This window comes from Malaclemys terrapin, chromosome 8 (genome assembly GCF_027887155.1).
Source record: "Malaclemys terrapin pileata isolate rMalTer1 chromosome 8, rMalTer1.hap1, whole genome shotgun sequence".
NCBI lineage: Eukaryota > Metazoa > Chordata > Testudines > Emydidae > Malaclemys > Malaclemys terrapin.
The window spans coordinates 85,934,720-85,953,637 of record NC_071512.1 but is presented as its reverse complement, the minus strand read 5'-3'; the positions used below and the strand labels follow the sequence as shown (position 1 = coordinate 85,953,637).

The 18,918-nt window shown below is 42.7% G+C and overlaps 1 protein-coding gene across 1 annotated transcript in view; it reads left to right on the top strand.

Annotated features, from left to right (window-relative positions):
• Positions 1 to 18,918, top strand: part of AK5 (adenylate kinase 5) — a 164,723-nt gene that overhangs the window by 64,759 nt on the left and 81,046 nt on the right. The window contains exon 7 of the mRNA XM_054037166.1: positions 17,003 to 17,093. Within this exon, the coding sequence (XP_053893141.1) occupies positions 17,003 to 17,093 (91 nt within the window). The remainder of the gene's footprint in view (positions 1 to 17,002; positions 17,094 to 18,918) is intronic.

Genomic DNA, 18,918 nt, shown 5'->3' with positions numbered 1-18,918 from the left:
GTAGTTTGCACTGGAATAAATTGCCTATGGAGGTTGTGGAATCTCCATCACTGGAGATTTTTAAGAGCAGGTTGGACAAATACCTGTCAGGAATGATCTAGATAATACTTAGTCCTGCCATGAGTGCAGAGGACTGGACTAGATGACCTCTTGAGGTCCCTTCCAGTTCTATGATATCTACTCTGCTGATCATAGGCCAGATTGTGCTTCAAGTGCATTCGAAGGGGGTGCACAGTAGGTAGGTTTGTCAAGAGGAATTACACACACTGCATGGGAGTAGGGTGACCAGACAGCAAGTGTGAAAAATCAGGACGAGGTGGGGGGTAATAAGAGCCTATGTAAGAAAAAGACCCAAAAATCAGGACTGTCCCTATAAAATCGGGACATCTGGTCACCCTACATGGGAGCCACATTCTGGCTCCCATGCAGCTGAAAAATTGACAGCGTGAAGCATCTTCTGCCATTCCTTTTCTTCCTGTGTCAATGTAGAAGCTGTCTGGAATTTACCCTATTTTCATATTAGAAATTGGCCCAACCAAAACCTCTAATCCAAATACCCACAAACTTTGGGAAGTCTGGAACAGAGTTTAAGTAGGCCCGTCCATTTTTTCACCCCCTACTTGCTGTAGAAATGAGCAAATTTGAGTTCTTTGTTGTTTTGTTGTGTGTGTGTTTGTGGGGTAGTAGAGGCTGATTGTGTATGTCAGTATCAGGGGCCAGACCAGCTGCTGTCCAGCTCCTAGCTAACTTGGCTACTAGAAAACCAATAAGCCCAGCTGCACTGCCTTGGAACTAGCAGAGTAGCCATAGCACCTGATATGGCTGCTCATTTAGCAGCCCAGCTTATAGCCTGGCTCCCACAGCAGATCAACAGCTGCTCAACATATACCATGCCTGTGGCTGCACTTGTCCTGCTCTTGCTTCCAAGCCCTTGCTCCAGCCTCCTTCCAGTCCCTGCTCCTCCTCTGTTCCAGCCCTGCTCCAGCTTCCTGCTTCATTCCTATCCTGCTCTGACCTTGTTTCCGAACTTGCTTCGGTTTCAGCCCTCTGCCTGCTCCGACTCCAGCCCCTGTTCCTCTCTGGCTTCTGGCTTCAATCCTCAGCTCCACCTCTGGCTAATGACTGCTTATCGTGTATTGACCCTTGGCTCATTCTGGACTCTGCCCCCGCACTCTAGACCCAGCTCTAACTGGTAGGCCAAACTCTCATTTAAACCACTAAGCCTGATCACTCACAACCCAGAACTTTGAGCAGACCAATACAAAGGATAGGGCCCCCCTCACCAGCATGGACCCACTGAGGCCAGTTTGTCCCTGGCAGAACTGATGGGGGCTGTACAGAACTTGCAGGCAGGTATCCACCCTGCAGGTGCAGAATGTGGCCCTACAAACCCAGGCAGCTTCACTGCTAACTCTGGCTCCAGCTTCCCAAGAGCTGAAGGCCCTGCTCCCAGACATGTTTAATGGTGATCTTGGCCAGTTCTGAGTTTCCTAAACCTATGCTGGATCCTTTTCTTGCTATACCCCCAAGCATTCCCCACAGACCAGGACTGAAGGCTCATCATTAGCCTGCTCACTGAGGAGGCCTTGGCCTGAGCCTCCCCAATTTTGGAACAGTTCAGCCCCCTCCTGAGCCAGTTGGAGCAGTTCATTCTGATCATGTTCATTATCTTTGGTGACCCCACCGCACCTGTTGAAGTCATGCTGCAAACGCTATGGCAAGGACATTGATCAGCTGCCCAGTATGCTGCCAAATTCCATTGTCTCTCTGCTGACACCAAGTGGAATGAGGCCACACAGTGTCATAAGGTTCAACTTGAGCTGAAGGATGATGAGATGGTCATTCTGTGTCAATAACCCACTCAACCTACGTCAGCAATTCCGATACCACCTTACCAAGCAGCGCCATGAATGTGACCCAGCTCCTCAAGCCCTGACGATGCCCTTGCCTCGAATGCCTTAACCACACACCCTACTCCAGGGTCTGGAATATAATTGGGCCCACCCATGTCTGTCTGAGGCTGAGAACCACGAACGCCAAACTTTGGGCCAGGGTCTGTATTGTGGGGGCAGAGGATATGTAACCCCAAGATGACTTTCAAAGATCAAAACAGTTTTGCGGTGGGAAATGCCAATCCCCAGACCTGATAAAGGGGGTCTGGGCTGGGCAGATCCCTTTCACCCTCCAGAGACTCTTGACCTCCATGTGCTTCTGTTGGGATGGCAGCACCTGCAAACTCATGCTTCTCGGAATGCCATTGCAGCTCCTACTCCCGGTGAACCCAGTGGTCTACCTGGAGGCTCTGTTTGACTTGGGAGCTTCAGGTAATTTTATGGACCAGGTTGCGGCTAAGGCCTGTGGGGCCCTACCTTGCATAACAATTCCCTGGAGCTGGTGGAAACCATTGATAGGCTGCTCCAGGACTCAAGATCTACCACCCATCGGGCCACTCCTTTAGAGGTTGTTACCTGCCAGAAGCACCAGGAGACCCTTCAGTTCAGATTGATTTGGGCCTCCCACTCTTCAGTCATCTTGGGAATGTCTTTTCTTGCTGCCCATGACCCGTGTATCCATTGGCAAAAAGGGACAATATGCTTTTGCTCCCAGTACTGCCAACAATTTGCCTTCCCAAGGGTATAGAGAGAACTGGTATCCTCTGCAACTTGTATCATCGTCCAGGGAACCCCTGCTGCAAGGGAATGGGACCACAGGAGATGGGCACGTCCCCAGCTGTCCTGTCTGCTGCCCCAAAATATCTCGCAAGTACCATGACCTTGCAGATGTATTTAACATGGGAAATGCAAATACCCTGCCCCTACACCGCAAATATGACTGCCCAATCAACCTTCAGCCAGGCACCAAAATTCCCTTTGGCCATATATATGCCCCTTCCAAACCAAACCAGAGCTCCAGACCCTTCACATCTATCTGCAGGAGAAGTTTATCTTATCTGTCCATCTACCTCTCCAGCAGGGGCCATGATCTTCATTAAAAAGGATGGTTCCCTGAGATCCTGCACTGACTACCAGGCATTCAACAAGGTGATGGTTCAGAACAGTTATCCACTTCCCCTCATTCATGAGCTCCTAGCCTGATTACAGTCTACCCAAATTTTTACGAAGTTAGACCTTAGCAGGGCCTATAAGCTAGTGCAAGTGTGAGAAGGAGATGATTGGAAAACCACCTTCCACACCTGGTATGGACACTTTGAATACTGGGTCATCCCATTCAGTCGGTGTAACGCTCATGTGATCTTCTAACATTTTATCAATGATATTTTTCAGAACATGCTGGACCCATTATCTATCTTATTTTTTCAAGTGACCAAGCACAGCATGACCAGCATGTAAGGAGTGCCTTAGAAAGGCTTTTCCAACACTGCCTGTATGCCAAGCCAGAGAAATCGCAGTTAAAGAGGGACACAGTACAGTTTCTTGGCTACATCATCTCTCCTGAAGGACTGGCCATGGACCCACACAAAGTGACAGCCATCACTGACTGGGTGACACCCAGGAACATCTGTGGGGTGCAACTTTTTCTGAGCTTCAACAGCTTCTATAGATTCATCCAGAGTTTCTTGGACCCAATCGCAGTCCTCCTGCAGAAGGGAACCATTATTCTTGGTCCTCAGAGGCATAAGTGGCAAGTGCCTAAAGGAATAATTCATCACAGCCCGTATTTTGGTTTACCCTGACCCAAGCCAGCCATTTACAGTAGAAGCAGATGCCTCGAACTTTGCATTGGGAGCAGTTCAGCATCACACTTGCACTTTTACTTGTACAAGCTCACCTCAGTGGAGCAAAACTATCACATCTTTGACAAAGAGCTACTGGCCATCAAAGCAGCCTTCAAGGAATGGCAGCATCTCCTGGAAGGTGCCAGGTTCCCAATCCAAGTCCTTACCAACTACAAGAACCTGGAATTCCTGAAGACAGCTCAGCATTTAAAACAGTGACAGGCCTGTTGGTCCCTCTTATTTACATGATTCAACTTCATGGTGACCTACTGCCCCTGGGACCAGGAATGGGAGGGCAGATACGTTATATTGTGAACCTGATGAAGAGGATCCTCAAATCCAGGATCCTCAAATTATCAAATTTCATTTTGGGTACCAATGTCCATGACCTTCCATATGTTCCCTATTGACCAACATCCCTTCGCAATTCAGAACCACCAAGCCCTAGACAGTGCCAATGCCCAGCCTGCCTCACCGGTTGCAATAGAATTCTGTACCCAATGGCCTACTGAGGCTGTAAGTCCTATGAATCTGCCACAATGCTCCTCTAGCAGGTTACTTTGGTCTATTCAAGACCCAGGCCCTGGTGTTGAGGAGTTTCAGGTGGCTGGCCCTCCACCCTTCGGTAGCAATTACGTTCGGTCCTGTGACCTCTGTGCCTGGACCAAACCCCGCCTCCCCATGCAAAACTGCTCAGTCTCCTTCAACCCTTGCCCACTCCACCTCAGCCTTGGGCCATCGTATCAATGGATTTCATTGTGGAACTATCGCCCTCCCAAGTGTCCACTACAATTCTAGTGGTGGATGATTCCCTGATAAAGATGGCATATTTTATACCATGCTGCAGCCTCCCCACTGTTTGAAGACAACATCTTTCACTTTCATGAGTTGCCTACAAGCATAGTATGTGACTGGGGGGTCCCAGTTCGTTTCCCGCTTTTGGCAGGAATTTCTGCATCTCAGAGGCATCAAACCTTGTACCTCAACTGCTTAACATTCTAGTTCCAACAGTCAGGGAGCGAGTCCTGGAGCAGTATGTACCATCAGCATTATTGGCTAGCAATGATTACCCACACCGAATTCACCTACAACTCCACACATGCTGTGACCCAACAGACAACTTTCTTCATGAATTATGGGTTCCACCCTTAGTATCACTCTGAAATTCCCCTCAACTTGCCAGTGCCCACTGTTGCGGACCGCACTCCACACATTTACCAAGTACATGAAGAACTCAGGCACCAGTTAGAAGAGGCTAAGACAGCATACAGGCGCCACACCAACCAACACCATCAGCCGACCCCCAACCTCACAGTAAGGGATAAGGTTTGGCTGTCTGCACAAAACCTGTGATCCACCAGTCTGTCTGCAAAGCTGCACCACAAGTATTTAAGGCCATTTGCAATCATGGAACAACTTAACCCTGTAATTTTTCAATTGCAGCTGCCAGAATCCCTTAAGATTCGCCCCGTGTTCCATGGCTCCCTCTTCAAACCTTTTTTCGAGAATCCCTTCCCACACCACACTACTCTGCCTCTTCCATCAATAATCAGGGCCAAGAGGAATACATGGTCCAGCAGATTCTAGACTCCTGCTGAGTCCGGGGAAGACTCCCATATCTGACTTACTAGGAGGGATACAGCCTGGAGGAGGGCTCATGGGAACCTATGAAACATGTCCACACCCTGGACCTCCTGTGTGCCTTCCACTGGGCCTACCCAGAGAAATCTGGCCCCAGGGTTCCTAGGAGGCAGCCCCGAAAGGGGGGAAGTGCTGTTAGGGACCAGACCAACTAGACCAGCTGGTGGCCTGCTCCATGACTTGATTTGCTGCTAGGCAACCATTGAGCCAGGCTGTACTGCCTTGGAACTGACAGAGTAGCCACAGCAGCTCACTGGCTGCTGCTTTCCTATTGGGATCCAGGAAGTGGGCAAGCGGAAGCCTGCCCACTGCTAAATGACCTCCCCCCAGCCTAAGGGGAGGATCCACAGGACCTGGAAGCCAAGTGATTCAGAGGACAACTAATGAGATAACAGGGACAGGAGTGAGGTCGAAGGGCCAAATGAAGGGAACCGGACGGGGACACTGAGCAGAGAACCCTGGACAGCACCCTCTGCTCCTCAAAGGTGTCAAGGGAGCCAGCGGATGCCGCCCAGAGGAACTCTGCCCGGATACGTGAACGGCCCCAGAGTCACAGGAGTCTCCATCGGCCAACCTCCTCTCCCTGGTTTTATAGATGGCCATTTTAGCCAGGGCCAGGAGGAGGTTGGCCAGCTGGCTGCTGCTTTAGCAGGCAGGCTTGTAAGCCTAACTCCCACAGCAGATCTGTAGCTGTTAAATACACACCACACCCACAGCTGAGCTTGCGCTACTCCTGTTTCCAGTCCTTGCCCAGCCTGCTTCCAGTCCCTGCTTCTGCCCAGTTCCTGTCCTTTTCTGGCCTTGTTTCCAAACCTCCTCCTGCTCCACCTACTGCCAGCTCTAGCTCCAGCTCCAGTGCCTGTTCCCCTATGGCTTCTCATTTCTGGCTTCAATCCTCAGCTCCATGTCTGGTTAGCCTCTGGCTTCTGTCTCTCCAGTACTGACCCTCAGTTTGTTCCTGGACTCTTCCCCTCCCTGGACCCAGCTCTAACTGGTAGGCTGAATTTATGGCCCTGTTGGTGACAGTTTAATTTATAACCACCTATTAGCTTTTTGTGAGGGCCTAATTTAAATCCCTCTAATGTTACAGGGAGGCTTGTGGCTTTTTAATTTGACTGTTTAGTTTAAAAACTAAATTCTGTACATGACAGAGAATCAAAAAAGTATAAAGATGAATGAAGCTGGTACAAGACTGGAAGTGGTGAAAAGCCTTCATTCAGCCCCTTTGTCGCTGCTGGGCTGACTGACAGGAATCAAAGAAAAATGACAAGTCAGATAAGCCTAGCAAGTAACCCATGCCCACACGGCGGAGCAAAGCAAAAAACAAAAACAAAAACAAAACAAAAAAAAAACACAAGGTCACTGCCAATCTGACCTGGGGGGAAATTCCTTCTGGACCCCACATATGGTGATCAGTATGACCCTGAGCATGAGCCAGCCAGCCAAGCACCTGAGTGAGAGAATTCTCAGTACTGCCTCAGAGCACCAGCCCCCCCCCCCCCCCCTCCAGTATCCCTTTGTCACAGATTTACAGGCCACGCGCTATGCCCCAGCCTTTAAACACTCCCCTGGGAGTAATCCCTTTAGCATGCCATACCCACAACAGGTCACATTTTTCCACAAGGCTGAGCTACGTAGCCTTAACACCTATGAGACAGAGGCCTTCAGACTCCAACGTATCTGTCTCTTATTGTGAGCTCTGAACAGAGAGTCCAGCTGAGATAGATGCCTATTCAGAGACTTTTCACACCTTCAGGGATCAATGCATGTCAGTCAGTATTTGCAGCTACAGCATGTATCCTTTTCAAAACAGAGTAGGTTTTAATAGTCAACTGGAATACAGCGTTGGGAAGTCCTTAGATTAGCAAAGGTTAAGACAGTTCATGCAGGCCAAATGTGGCAACTGACATGAATATTGTTCACAAAAAATTACAGAAAATTTCCACTTTCATCACATCCATCTCCAGCTGTGGCAATTTCTGATGCTTCAGAGAAAGGAGACTACCCTCCCCCCCACCCACCGCGACAAAAAATAAAAAACAAAAACAAAACAGAATGCTTGGGAGCTGGGCAAAGGAAATCCTTTCCTGTCCCCTGCAATTGATTGTCTGAAGCCCTGAAGCATTAGATTTTTAGGAACATAAAACATGAATACAAAGGAACCGCCAAGTGGGGCCCTGCTCCCACCCACAATCATCCCTATCATAAAATCCCACTAATATTTGTCAAGCTATCTCTTAAAACTAATTGAGTGATCAGTTTATGTTCCATTTTATAATCCTATTTATTGGCCAAGAAGATTCTGCACCTTTAAATTAAGCAATTTGTTTCTTTATATTTATTATCTTGGAGTATTAAATGCCAAATAGCTTCAAAACTGACAAATGCCAGGATATAAGGGGACTGTAATGCAGTGTGACTTTAAAATCTGGATGTTTATTAGGCTTTTAAATTGTGGAGGGGACAAGGAATAATAACAGAGTCCACACAGCTGCTGTTTTTTGGACTTGGGGGGAGGGTGGGGTAAGCAAAACTGTTCCCTTCCTTAGTAAAAAACAACCTGCCTTATGATGGTTTTTCCACTTTGTAAATGACTGCAGTGTAGGTCACTTCCAGATTATTACTAATGAAGCATTTACCTGTATTTCCACTACATATGCTTTTCAGCGTACCTTGCTTTGCCTGTACCAGCATGGAAATGGAGGGCTGTTGAGATGTAAAGATTCTAGAATTTGGTACCTTATCTTTACAGGTCACCCATATGTCCCCTCAGATTTTGTAATAATGACTTGATTTTTAAAAAACATTTTTCTTTCCCTAGAACAACAACATCTGTATAATGCAGCTCCCCCAAAATTAAGGTGGTATAAGAAAGCTCAATTTTCACTTCCTCTTCCACATTAGAATCAGCAAAAGTTAGTATTCTCCGTACAAAACCCCCTATTCTGTAAATATATGCAGATACCTGGATTCTGATACTCAAGACAGACTTAGTACTACAGAGTCTGTTGACTGAAGGAAATACCTATGGGGGATTTGTTATTTTACTAGAATACGGAAACCACTCTGATGTGATTTTGAACAGTGGAACTTTTAATTAGAGAATATAATTAACGTTATTTTCCAACAGGTTCCTTTTGCTTGCATTTCTGTACAACATTCATATATACTAGTCACGTTGTTTCTCCATATGCCATACATTTGTTTCAGGAACTGACAGAAAGAACACCTATCTATGCATTATAGCTGTTGTTACAGACTTTGCCTTACTTACCAGATGAACAACTAGAGCATTCATCATCCAGTCCCTGTAATCTGATTAGACTTTCAGATGGATGGGAAGATTGCCATATATCAATGAACTGGGCCATAGCTTTTTCCTCTTCATTCTCATCAGTCATGTTCCAGAATAGATGATATCATGATTTCAGCAATTACAAATACTTATTCAACTACATCTCTTTCTTGATGTTTTATTTATTTATTTTCATTTGTGTATATTTGGTAGGCTCTCTGGGCAGCATTAAGTATCTTTTGTCACACAAGCTTGTTATGCCTTGCACTGACCTGAAGTCTGCTGTACTCAGACTCCTTTGTATTCTTCTTTTGTACACTACTTTTGAAAAAAAAAAATTATCTCCCGGTTTCATGGCTGTCATCATAGATAAACTACCTGCATTGAGACAGACCATCAGTGTCACTTCGTAAATCAGCCTATAGGGAGCAGTGAGAGTGGATGACTTTGCCTTCAAACAAAAGCATAGACAACCATGCAATTTCCTTGATATATTTGTTTTCTACTAGCTAAAGAGGAAAGAATCTTGGATCTCTACACTGTATTCTCTTTCTCTTCCTATTTTAAGTCAGGATGCTACCAAACTTGCATTTATTATTACAGGCCACCTAAACCCACTTATTTAGAAGTCAGTTTCTTTGAAGTGGCATATAACTTTATGAAAACATTTCTTTGGAATAGGATTATCTGAGAACATATTTAAAAACCCTCACCGAGTGTCTGATGACTAGCAGCACAAATGCTTTCCCTAGAAAAATTACTTATGACATGCAGACAGAAGCTCAGAATATCATTCACCAATTGATCAAAAATCTGATACGCTCACTTTTAATATATAATCCCGGACCACAATCAAATCAGCCAACAGAATACACAGTATATGGCATAAATTTTCCAGCAGATACATTATAATGCCAATTACTATTTATCCAGTACTACCAAAAAGAAAATAGTAAAGACAATGTCTATTACTAGCCTGTTTCTCTCCTAACTACAGCAAAGTCCAAATATCTGCAAACCAAATTGAAAAAAAGCTCTGAGGAGTTTAAAGACCTGCTCTTGTGTAATGCCAACAGATCCCGGTCGTTATCCGGGATCAAACCAGGGACTTCTGGAGCTTAACACATGAGCCTCTCTCTACTGCATGAGCTAAAAGACACATCTCTGTTAGCCAAGGGTGTAGCAGGCTCATCAATCACTAGCTGGCCTAGCTGCCACTAGAGGGGGACAGAGTGCCACACCAAGCAAGCATGGGTTACACTTGCTCCTACCAAAGTCAATGGCACGAGTCCCTCTAAGTCCATTGGGAGCAGAAATGGGCAGTAACAGCTAGATTATGCCACTACAAAGATTGGCAGCATCAGCCCTTAAATGAAGACATTTCCTTGGCTAGTATTTCTGTGTTGAACTTTGTACAACATTATATTATATATAACTTTGTTTGAAGAGGAGGCGGCGGCAGTGGAAATATGACATCACTGAATTCATTAACTAAACAGAGGAATCACAGAATAGGTACTATAAAAGCTCCAAAACTTTCTTCAGTGACAGAGGGAGAAGCCATGCAAATGGAGCACTGTTCAGCACCTAAGCAGCCACTGCTTGCATCACAGGTCCAGATTATTTCCTCACACCCCCCCGACCTGCATTTTATTTTCAAAAGAACTTTTCCAGATAATATTGGTTTTTCCCATGTGCAGCATTAAGGATACAGTTTAAACACGTTGATTTAACTAATCCATTTGGTGCTGGATTAAAAAAAAAAATCAACACAAAAGACAATTCTGAGTCTCAGACAGTTTTGTCTTTATGTGTCTCCTTAAGGGAGAGAATTAAGATTGACAGTCAACTCTGACATTTTTCTCCTTCTTTACCTTCTCAGGCCCCATATAATCCTTCCAGTCCTCCCTATAATGAAGTCCATCTCTCACTCCCCTCACCTTTTGCTTATAGGACCCTATATCTCTTAGTCTAGGTTTCTGCTTTCTGGTGAAACACTCAGAAGAATGCATATGTGATACAGTGTCTCGGCTCAATGTGGCCAGGGTAGGGATACCCTCTGAATTGCCTAGTTTTTCTGGTTAGCATCCCAAACAACATGTTATGTATTTAAAAGTGATTAAATTATGTGTACGGAAACTTGTTTTCCAGAATGAGACACAAAAACATTGAAGCTGAAGGACACATTGCTATTTCATCTTCTATGCTCTTTGTAGCTTTCTTCACTTTTGAAATTAGTACTTTTATTTCTCCCTCTAATGTTGTCAAAGGAAAACCTGATCAGAAGGAGAATTTTTAATATGTTAACTTTTTGGCTATGTCAGTAATTGAAAATGTCTACATAATCAGAATATATTCCACCACTTGCTACCATGCTTCCTGTTTCCTACTCTGCAAATCTTCCATGTGGTATTAATTATATGGCAGTTTTTCCTCAATTGAAAGATGATGAGGAAATTAGCCCAAGAGTAGGATGTCCTGCTTTTGAAAGCTTGTTATGATTGTTGGACCACACTAGTAGAAGATATGCAAGAACTGAAAACCACAACCAAAACACCCACAAAAGCCAACAATGTATTTTAGAGAGACAAGGTGGATGAGGTAATATCTTTTATTGGACCAACATCTGCTAGTGGAAGAGACAAGCTTTCGAGCTACACAGAGCTCAAATCAAGACCCCAAGGAAAATACTTATGAATTTACAAAGGATAAGCATCATTACTGAATTATAATAATTGCGACGTCTTAAACTATTCTGCTCAGAGGATGCATATTTTTGCTTAAAGTACAAATCTGAAATGTATTTTTAACAATGGCATTGTGGGGTCTTATAGTTCTTTTCTCTGAGTGGCTTCCGGATCAAATGTGCTCAGTTTACAAGTAAAAATACGTTTTTCCTCACTGCCATCCCTGAAAACTAAAACTTAGGCCTAGTCTACAATTAAAATTAGGTATACATCACTACACCCCGGAGCACCATAACTATGCCAACTTAACACCCAGTGTAGAGGCAGCTAGGTCGACGGAACAGTGCTTCCACCACCTGGGGAAGTGGATTACCTACAGCAACTGGGAAAAAAACCTTCTGTCACTGTAGGAAACAACTATGTTATAGTGCTACAGCGCCATAGTTGTGCTGGGCCTGTAGGATAGACAAGCGCTTGGTAGCATCAAGCTAGCTACTTTCCTTTTCATGCATCATCATGTGTGATAAGGGTTGCATAAATCAGATTTTGTCCTCAGCCACATCTGTGCAACCTAATTCAATGGGAATTGCACAGGTGTGGCTGATTAAAATTTAGCATGCAGTTCTGTTGACAACAAACAAAAAGGAACAGCATCCATCTCTCTCTCTCTCTCAATTGTATTATTTTCCCCCTGGATAAAAAGAGCAAAGAGCAATTAAAAAATATTTAGTCACATAGTCTTTGACCCTACAGTAAGTTCCAATTGGGCACACCGATGCACCCTTATGGAACCCCAGCAAAATCAATGGAGCACTGTGCAGGCATACAGGTGACCTCACGCATTGCTTATTGCAGGGTCAGGGCCAAAATTAAGCAGATGTGATTCTGAACGTAGATCTCTTGAGTAAAAAGGTGCTATTTTTATACAGTAATTATTCAAAGTAGAACTTCACTTTAGTGCTCCGCCTTTGGACAAATTTATTGTCTATGGAATAAATATATTTTAAATAAAAGTATATGCTTTGACTATGGATATTTTGCATCCACGAAAGGAGGTTGGGAGAGAATTTAGCAGCACATACAAGCCATCAACCCTTTTAGAGATCCTGTCTGGGCTCTGAAATTCTCTTTCATAAGGTGAGAACTGGATTGCGCACATAGTATGTTCTTACTGTGATTAACAATTCTATTTTCAATAGGTAAAACATCCAACAGATTTAGAGATCAAATGTCAAAAATATTTAATCATAAGGGTTTTGCTATTGTTTAAAACTGAATAGGGTCAGTTGAGCACCCTTATGTTCTATTCAAGTATCTGGTAGTTATCAAAGAATTGCAATTTAAAAATGTGTAATAATTCACTGAAGTACAAAACTACATCTCTGTTTCTTTCAAAAATATTTTCCCCATTGAAATTACCTTCCTTCCCACAGCTCAGGGCATTACAAGTCCCATAACATAAGGGAGAAACTGAATTAAGTGCAAGTGTTCAAATAATTGATTTTCTTTGGTTTGCAATAAGAGGATTTCACTGTACAACTTAGATTTTCAGAGTGCAAAGACACATCTGGTGTCCCCGGAATGAGAGAATGCAGCTATGTTTTGAGTTCTGGGAAACCTTTAGAATGTTTCAAAAAGATCTTGCAATTTTCCACGGCAAACTGGGTTACTCAAGGGATTGCTAATACTGGGATACAGAGCCTTTCATCAGTTCAAACGTGACACGGCTCAGGTTGATAGCAATTAGACTATCTGACAGCACTTCACTGATTTATGTGCCAAAAGTATTTATTTTTGATTTATAAAATGTGCCCCCTACAATGTCTCAAGTAGTATGTACAAAGTCTAACAAAATATACTGTTTTTTGCTACGAAACAACATAAAAAGGACATCCCTCCAAGATATAAAAGTCCACCATTCTGCCTTAGAAAAAGGCCTGAGTGAAGGGATTCATTTTAAAGATCACTTGACCACTGCTAGATTATTAAATTCCAAAGTCAAGGACTCTCCATGGACACTGCACTGCCACCACTATACAGACTGTTAAATTTAAGGCTGAAGACCACACTTGCCTCAGTTGTTGTCATGGTATACAGGGAAAGAGGCAATCTCTGAGATAGTCAGGATCCAAATACATAGCTCTCTAAATCCAAATCAATTTGAATTGCACCCAAAGGTCAATAGGAAGCTAGTGCAACTCCTGAAGAACTGAGGTGATATATTCCCTGTGAATGATTCTGTCTAAAAAGATGGACAGGCATATTATGCCCCAGAGGTAGCTTCTGAGCAGTGTTCAGCATCAGTCCCGTGTAAAGTGCACTGCAGTAACCAATCCAAAAGTCAAAGGCATGGGAAAGTTGGGTACGGTCCATTTGTGAAAGAAAGAATCATGAAGGTAGTATTGTCTAGTGGCCTGAGAATGGAGCTAGGAGCCAAGAACTCAAGTTTTAATTCCGGCTTTGCCACTGGCCCACTGTGCAGTCTTGAACAAATCATTTAACTTCAATGTGCCTTAGGTTTCCTATCTATAAAAAGGGGATAATAATGAATTTGTCTACTTTCACAGCGATGTTGTGAAGCTTAGGCTATGTCTACACTTGGAGTGTGATTTCCTGGCTTGAGTAGACATACTTCTGCTAGCTCTCATCGAGCTAGTGTGTCACAAATAGCGTAGCTGCGATAGCCTGGTCAGCGATGAATGGCAGCATAGGCCAGCCACCCTGAGTACAAAACTACTTGGGACAGCTAGCCTGCCGCACTGCTCACCCCTATCCATGACACCTCAGCTACACTTCTATTTTAAACACGCTAGCTCAAAGGAAGCTGGTGTGAGTACATCTGTTTGAGCTAGGAATTGCACCCTCAGCTCCAAGTGTAGATGCAGCCTTAGTTCGTGTTTGTAAACCCCTATGTAAAAATAATGCCCTATGTAAGTGATTAAAAATTATTAAAGGATCACAAACACCTCATCAGCCACATTCGCCAACCCCATCTTGAATTCCAGGAGCAGCTGGGCTTAAGAGTATCTCCACACAGGGAATATTTTAGACAAACCTTCACATCCAACCTTCCAGCACTAGGGCCTTGTCTCAGCTAGGCTGTAAAAGATCATAGGTACAGATCATGTTAGCTTGCTTAATCTAACTAACACCTTCTAAAAGTCTAGTGTAGACAAGGAAGGAGTATTCTTTAACTCATGCTAAACTGGTGAAGTTAAAACCTAAGGAGGGAGGGGGGATGCCTAAGGCTTTGACTTGACCAGCTTAGCATGAGGAAGTGCAACTTCCTTGTCTTGACTAGTGTTAGTCAAATCTTTAAATCCTAGTCAAGACAGGATTAGAAGAAAAGAGGTCATAGTTCTGTGAGGCCTTAGAGGGAGAAACTAAAAGGAATAGGGCAGTGAAATCCTAGGCATGCTGAAGACACCCAGGTGGCTATGTAGGATTTGATTTATTGGCACTGGTTCTTCAAGTTTTTAGATGCCTTCCTCCAGCATGCCCTGTTCCTCTCTGCTCCCAGAATCTCATTTGTTAGATTTATTCTTTCTCCAGAATTTCCTATTCTTTCCCCATTTTCAGGACTATTTCTCTGGGTTTCCAAGGCACAAATTCTATCTCTGTCTGTTGATACCTATTATGATGAATGGCCATCAGAGATTCTTCCTTTGGATTCTTTTTTGCCTCTAAATCCACTAACAGGTACTGAAAGGAAATTCCACAAACAACAAATACAAAACAGTTTGTATAGTGCGAGTCCTATACAAGTTGTCATGAAGGACCATGAGGGCTAATAAACTGGGTGGCACTGGTTTTCTAAAATTAGAGGCTAGCTAAGGGCTTTAGCAGCTTTTTGCATAAATCCTTGGGTGTCACACGGTATTCTTAACCAACGTACATGATAAGTATTGGAAGAACAACTAAACTTCCACCGATGCCAGCTTTCTGCAGCCCAGCCCCAACCAGCAGTTAGACTAGGCTATAAAAGGGTTCGTACCTTTGCAGCCGCAGCCAGGCTTCTCTCACACCGAGTGTAATAAATTACGGTATTAGCACAAGGTATAGAAATAAGAAGATTAATTCTTTTTAACAAGATGGCCTATTGCTGTTTGCATCACTAATACGAAATCATTTGTTTCATAATCTCTCTAAGAGATCTCAGGCTCCTGGATCCCCAAACAAAACAAGACAAGCAGACATTGACTGTAGAGCTGGAGCATGCTGTTCAGCAGAGTTTCAGACTTGAGAGGACAAGCCCATCAAAGCTCATGAATTCACATTCATCAGTGGACGGCTATTTGCCCCTTAGGCTCGTTTTGCATCACAAGGCACATTAGTCTGGACATGAAAAATGACCCCATAATGTGGAAAATTGTGCCAAGAAGCCAGGTTATGATTAAAATTGCTCCAAGCCTCATAGACAAGAAAGGAGCTCAAGATGTATATAAACACTCAGAACAGATCAGTTCATAATCTGGAACCTGGTTTTTATTTTGGTCGTGTATAAGTACAGCCGAAAGCTTGTTTGGTTTAACAGAAACTTAAAATGATTTGCGGTGAATCGGGAGTGGGGGATGGATTTAACCCTAAGTCTACGCTGAGTGTTTAGTTTTCTCTTGGAAACATACCTGGCTTCAGCTGAGGAGAAAAGTCAGCTTAATGTACCCAAATGTACATTTTTCCCTTTATTTCCATGTTCAATTAACATGAAGAACACTGAAGGTAATCAGCTGGCAACATATTCAAATCAATAAAAGAAAAACATGAATCATCTTCAAGCAGGCATTCATAATTTATTAAGTAGGAACAATAAATAAAAAAATTATCTAGTTGAATGGTGCAGTGATAAATATCAGAAACAGGGGAAAACAGTGTAAAATGATGGATTGGGACAGAGAGCTCATGAAACAGATGAGAGACTAGGATGTAGGAAAACAGAAGTCAAACTTTGGACAAAGGATTTTATAAGTGAGAGAAGGAAAAAAGTCAAACTCAAGAAGCTATTGTACAATTTTAAAGGGACTTCTACCTTCATGCGATTTTGTAAACTTATGTTAATCAAGATAGCACAGATATCAGATAGCAATACACAAAGGAAACTTTTTCTTCCTCCGCTTAGTACAGGTAAGTTTTCAAAAGTATTTCATTTTTCCAGTAACTCACTGAAGTTCTGAAAGAACGGCACACATATTAAAAAGATTAGTTTAAGCCACAGTTCAGAAGTAGCTCGACAATTTTGACTTACAAATTAAATTAATTTTGTTACAGTGTCCCCCTAAAAATCAGGTGATAAGAACTATTCATGTGATCTGTAGTTTCACAGTCTCCACATAGATACTTTGGATGGCAGAAAAAATGTCAAATAGAGTGCTATGTATTACTAATATTGTTTTCTGAGGTTCTACCTTGGAAATGTCAGTCTTTTAAAACAACTCAACTGCTTTTTGACTGCAGTCTGTGAAAAATGGACAAGTTGGCAATGGAATGAATCATAGCTAAGGGCTTGATTCAAAGCCCATGGAAGGAAATTGAAAGATTCCCATTGACTTTAATGGTTTAGGATTGGACTGCATATTATATAATAGCATTCATCTAAATGATTCATCCTGTCCAGAAGTGTCTGACTGCCTTCTCCCTTTCCAACAGTTTGATGCGGACAGGGACGAAGAGGAAGTTTTCTATGACATAAGCATGGCAGTCGACAATAAGCTATTTCCTCCCAAAGAGGCAATGGCAGGTGAGTTACTGTACAAGCATAAGAAACTGTTCACTTTCAACATCAAATGTAGCAGTGATGTCTGTTTTTCATACCCATCAAATATTGACGAAAACACTGAAACAAACCCTTGACTTCTTTCCCACCCCCTCGAAATTGCTAATGCTCTCAGCGAGAGAAGGTGGCTGAGGTGATATCTTTTATAGGACCAACTTCTGTTGGTGAAAGAGACAAGCTTTCAAGCCACACAGAGCTCTTCTTCAGGTCTGGGAAGAAATTGTATGTTTCACCATTTGAATGGGCAAATATTTGGAGAATTGACATAATAGGAATCAGCATGGCTTGGATATCTCAGTGGGGGACCACAGAAAGGCACAAATTGGGTGTGTCATCCACAGAACAGGTTGCATTCAGTGGCTCTACAGATTGCATAGACCCACATAGCCAAAAACCCATTGCAAGAGGAGCAGCAGGCAGCATCTGCTACTCCTCCAATACCACATTAGCTGTCAATGAACTCCGCAACACATATTGGAGGATTTTTCCCCCTCAGCCCTTCTGTGTTAGAGTGAATTTTCATGTGAACAGGAACCTTGTACCTGCCTTTGTCCTTCTTCAAGATAGGGTTCAAAAGTGAGGTAATCCAGTCTCCAGGCTAAGAGCTATCACTTCAGTAATTAGCCTTTTCTCATATCAAACTTGGGCATCAGACCAAAGAGGATACAGTCAGTTGGGTACCTCTCTTTTTCAGAAAGCCTGTGAGGATTAATAAAATAGCAGGCAATTAAAGGCTCTTTGCTTGTTTCAATAATGTTTGTAAAAGTATTTAGCCCCAGTTCATTTTGTCTTTAAACTGTTAGCATAATTGCAGATGTAATTTGGTTCATAGTGGCTAACAAACACAGACATTATTTTCTGAACACATTCATGGCTTCACATCATCATATTTGATATGCCAAACCTTGAACTACTCTGACAAGATCCATGTGCAATCACCTATACGACAAATATTTGGAGAAAGAAAGCTATTCAGTGTGCTCGTAGATGATAACGGTATTCTTTTTCATTGTGGCTTCCTGAGATATATTAAGACTGTTGCCAAAAGCAATAATCTGTCATGAAATTCCACCACTAAAGATTGCAATAAATTTTGTATGAGAAACATTTTACTGAAAGCAAAATGGAACTGTTATTCTAATACCAATCAATTATCTTTTTTTTTAATTATCTTTCCCTGGAAGATGGTTTTCTAAGTATTTCTCTGACTTGGAATGCTGAAATGTAAGACTTATTAAATGAGTTAGACCATTCTTCAGAGAGTTTAATAAATTAAAAGGACAATTTGACTGTATTAAACCTAATTTTTTTAACTATACAGACAAACCTAGGTTTCACAGAATTTTTAAAAAATAATTTTTATGACAATGTCAAATGTAGAAAGCGCAAATGCAGTTGTTCTTAAAAATATATATTGTGTAAGGATATTTGAGCCTTATGGACTGCAAATAAAAAAAAATATTTAAGTTTGTGTGGGACTATATTAACTCTACGTTACTGAAATACAAATGGTCCAAACAGCTGCTTAATTAATGTGCATCAATGTGATTCTGCTCCCTTTTAATGGCAAATTAACAGCAGCTAAATTTAGACAGATCAGCATAATTTGACTCAATGATATAAATGAACATAATAAATTAACACTGGGGTACATGTCTGTGCTAGGATCCAAACATCTGTTATATGTATCCGCCCATGAGTTATACCTTGATAATAGTTTTTCACTAACAGTTCTGTGCAATTCAGCTTCATAACGACAAAAGAGGTGTCAAAATTTGAACCAAATCTT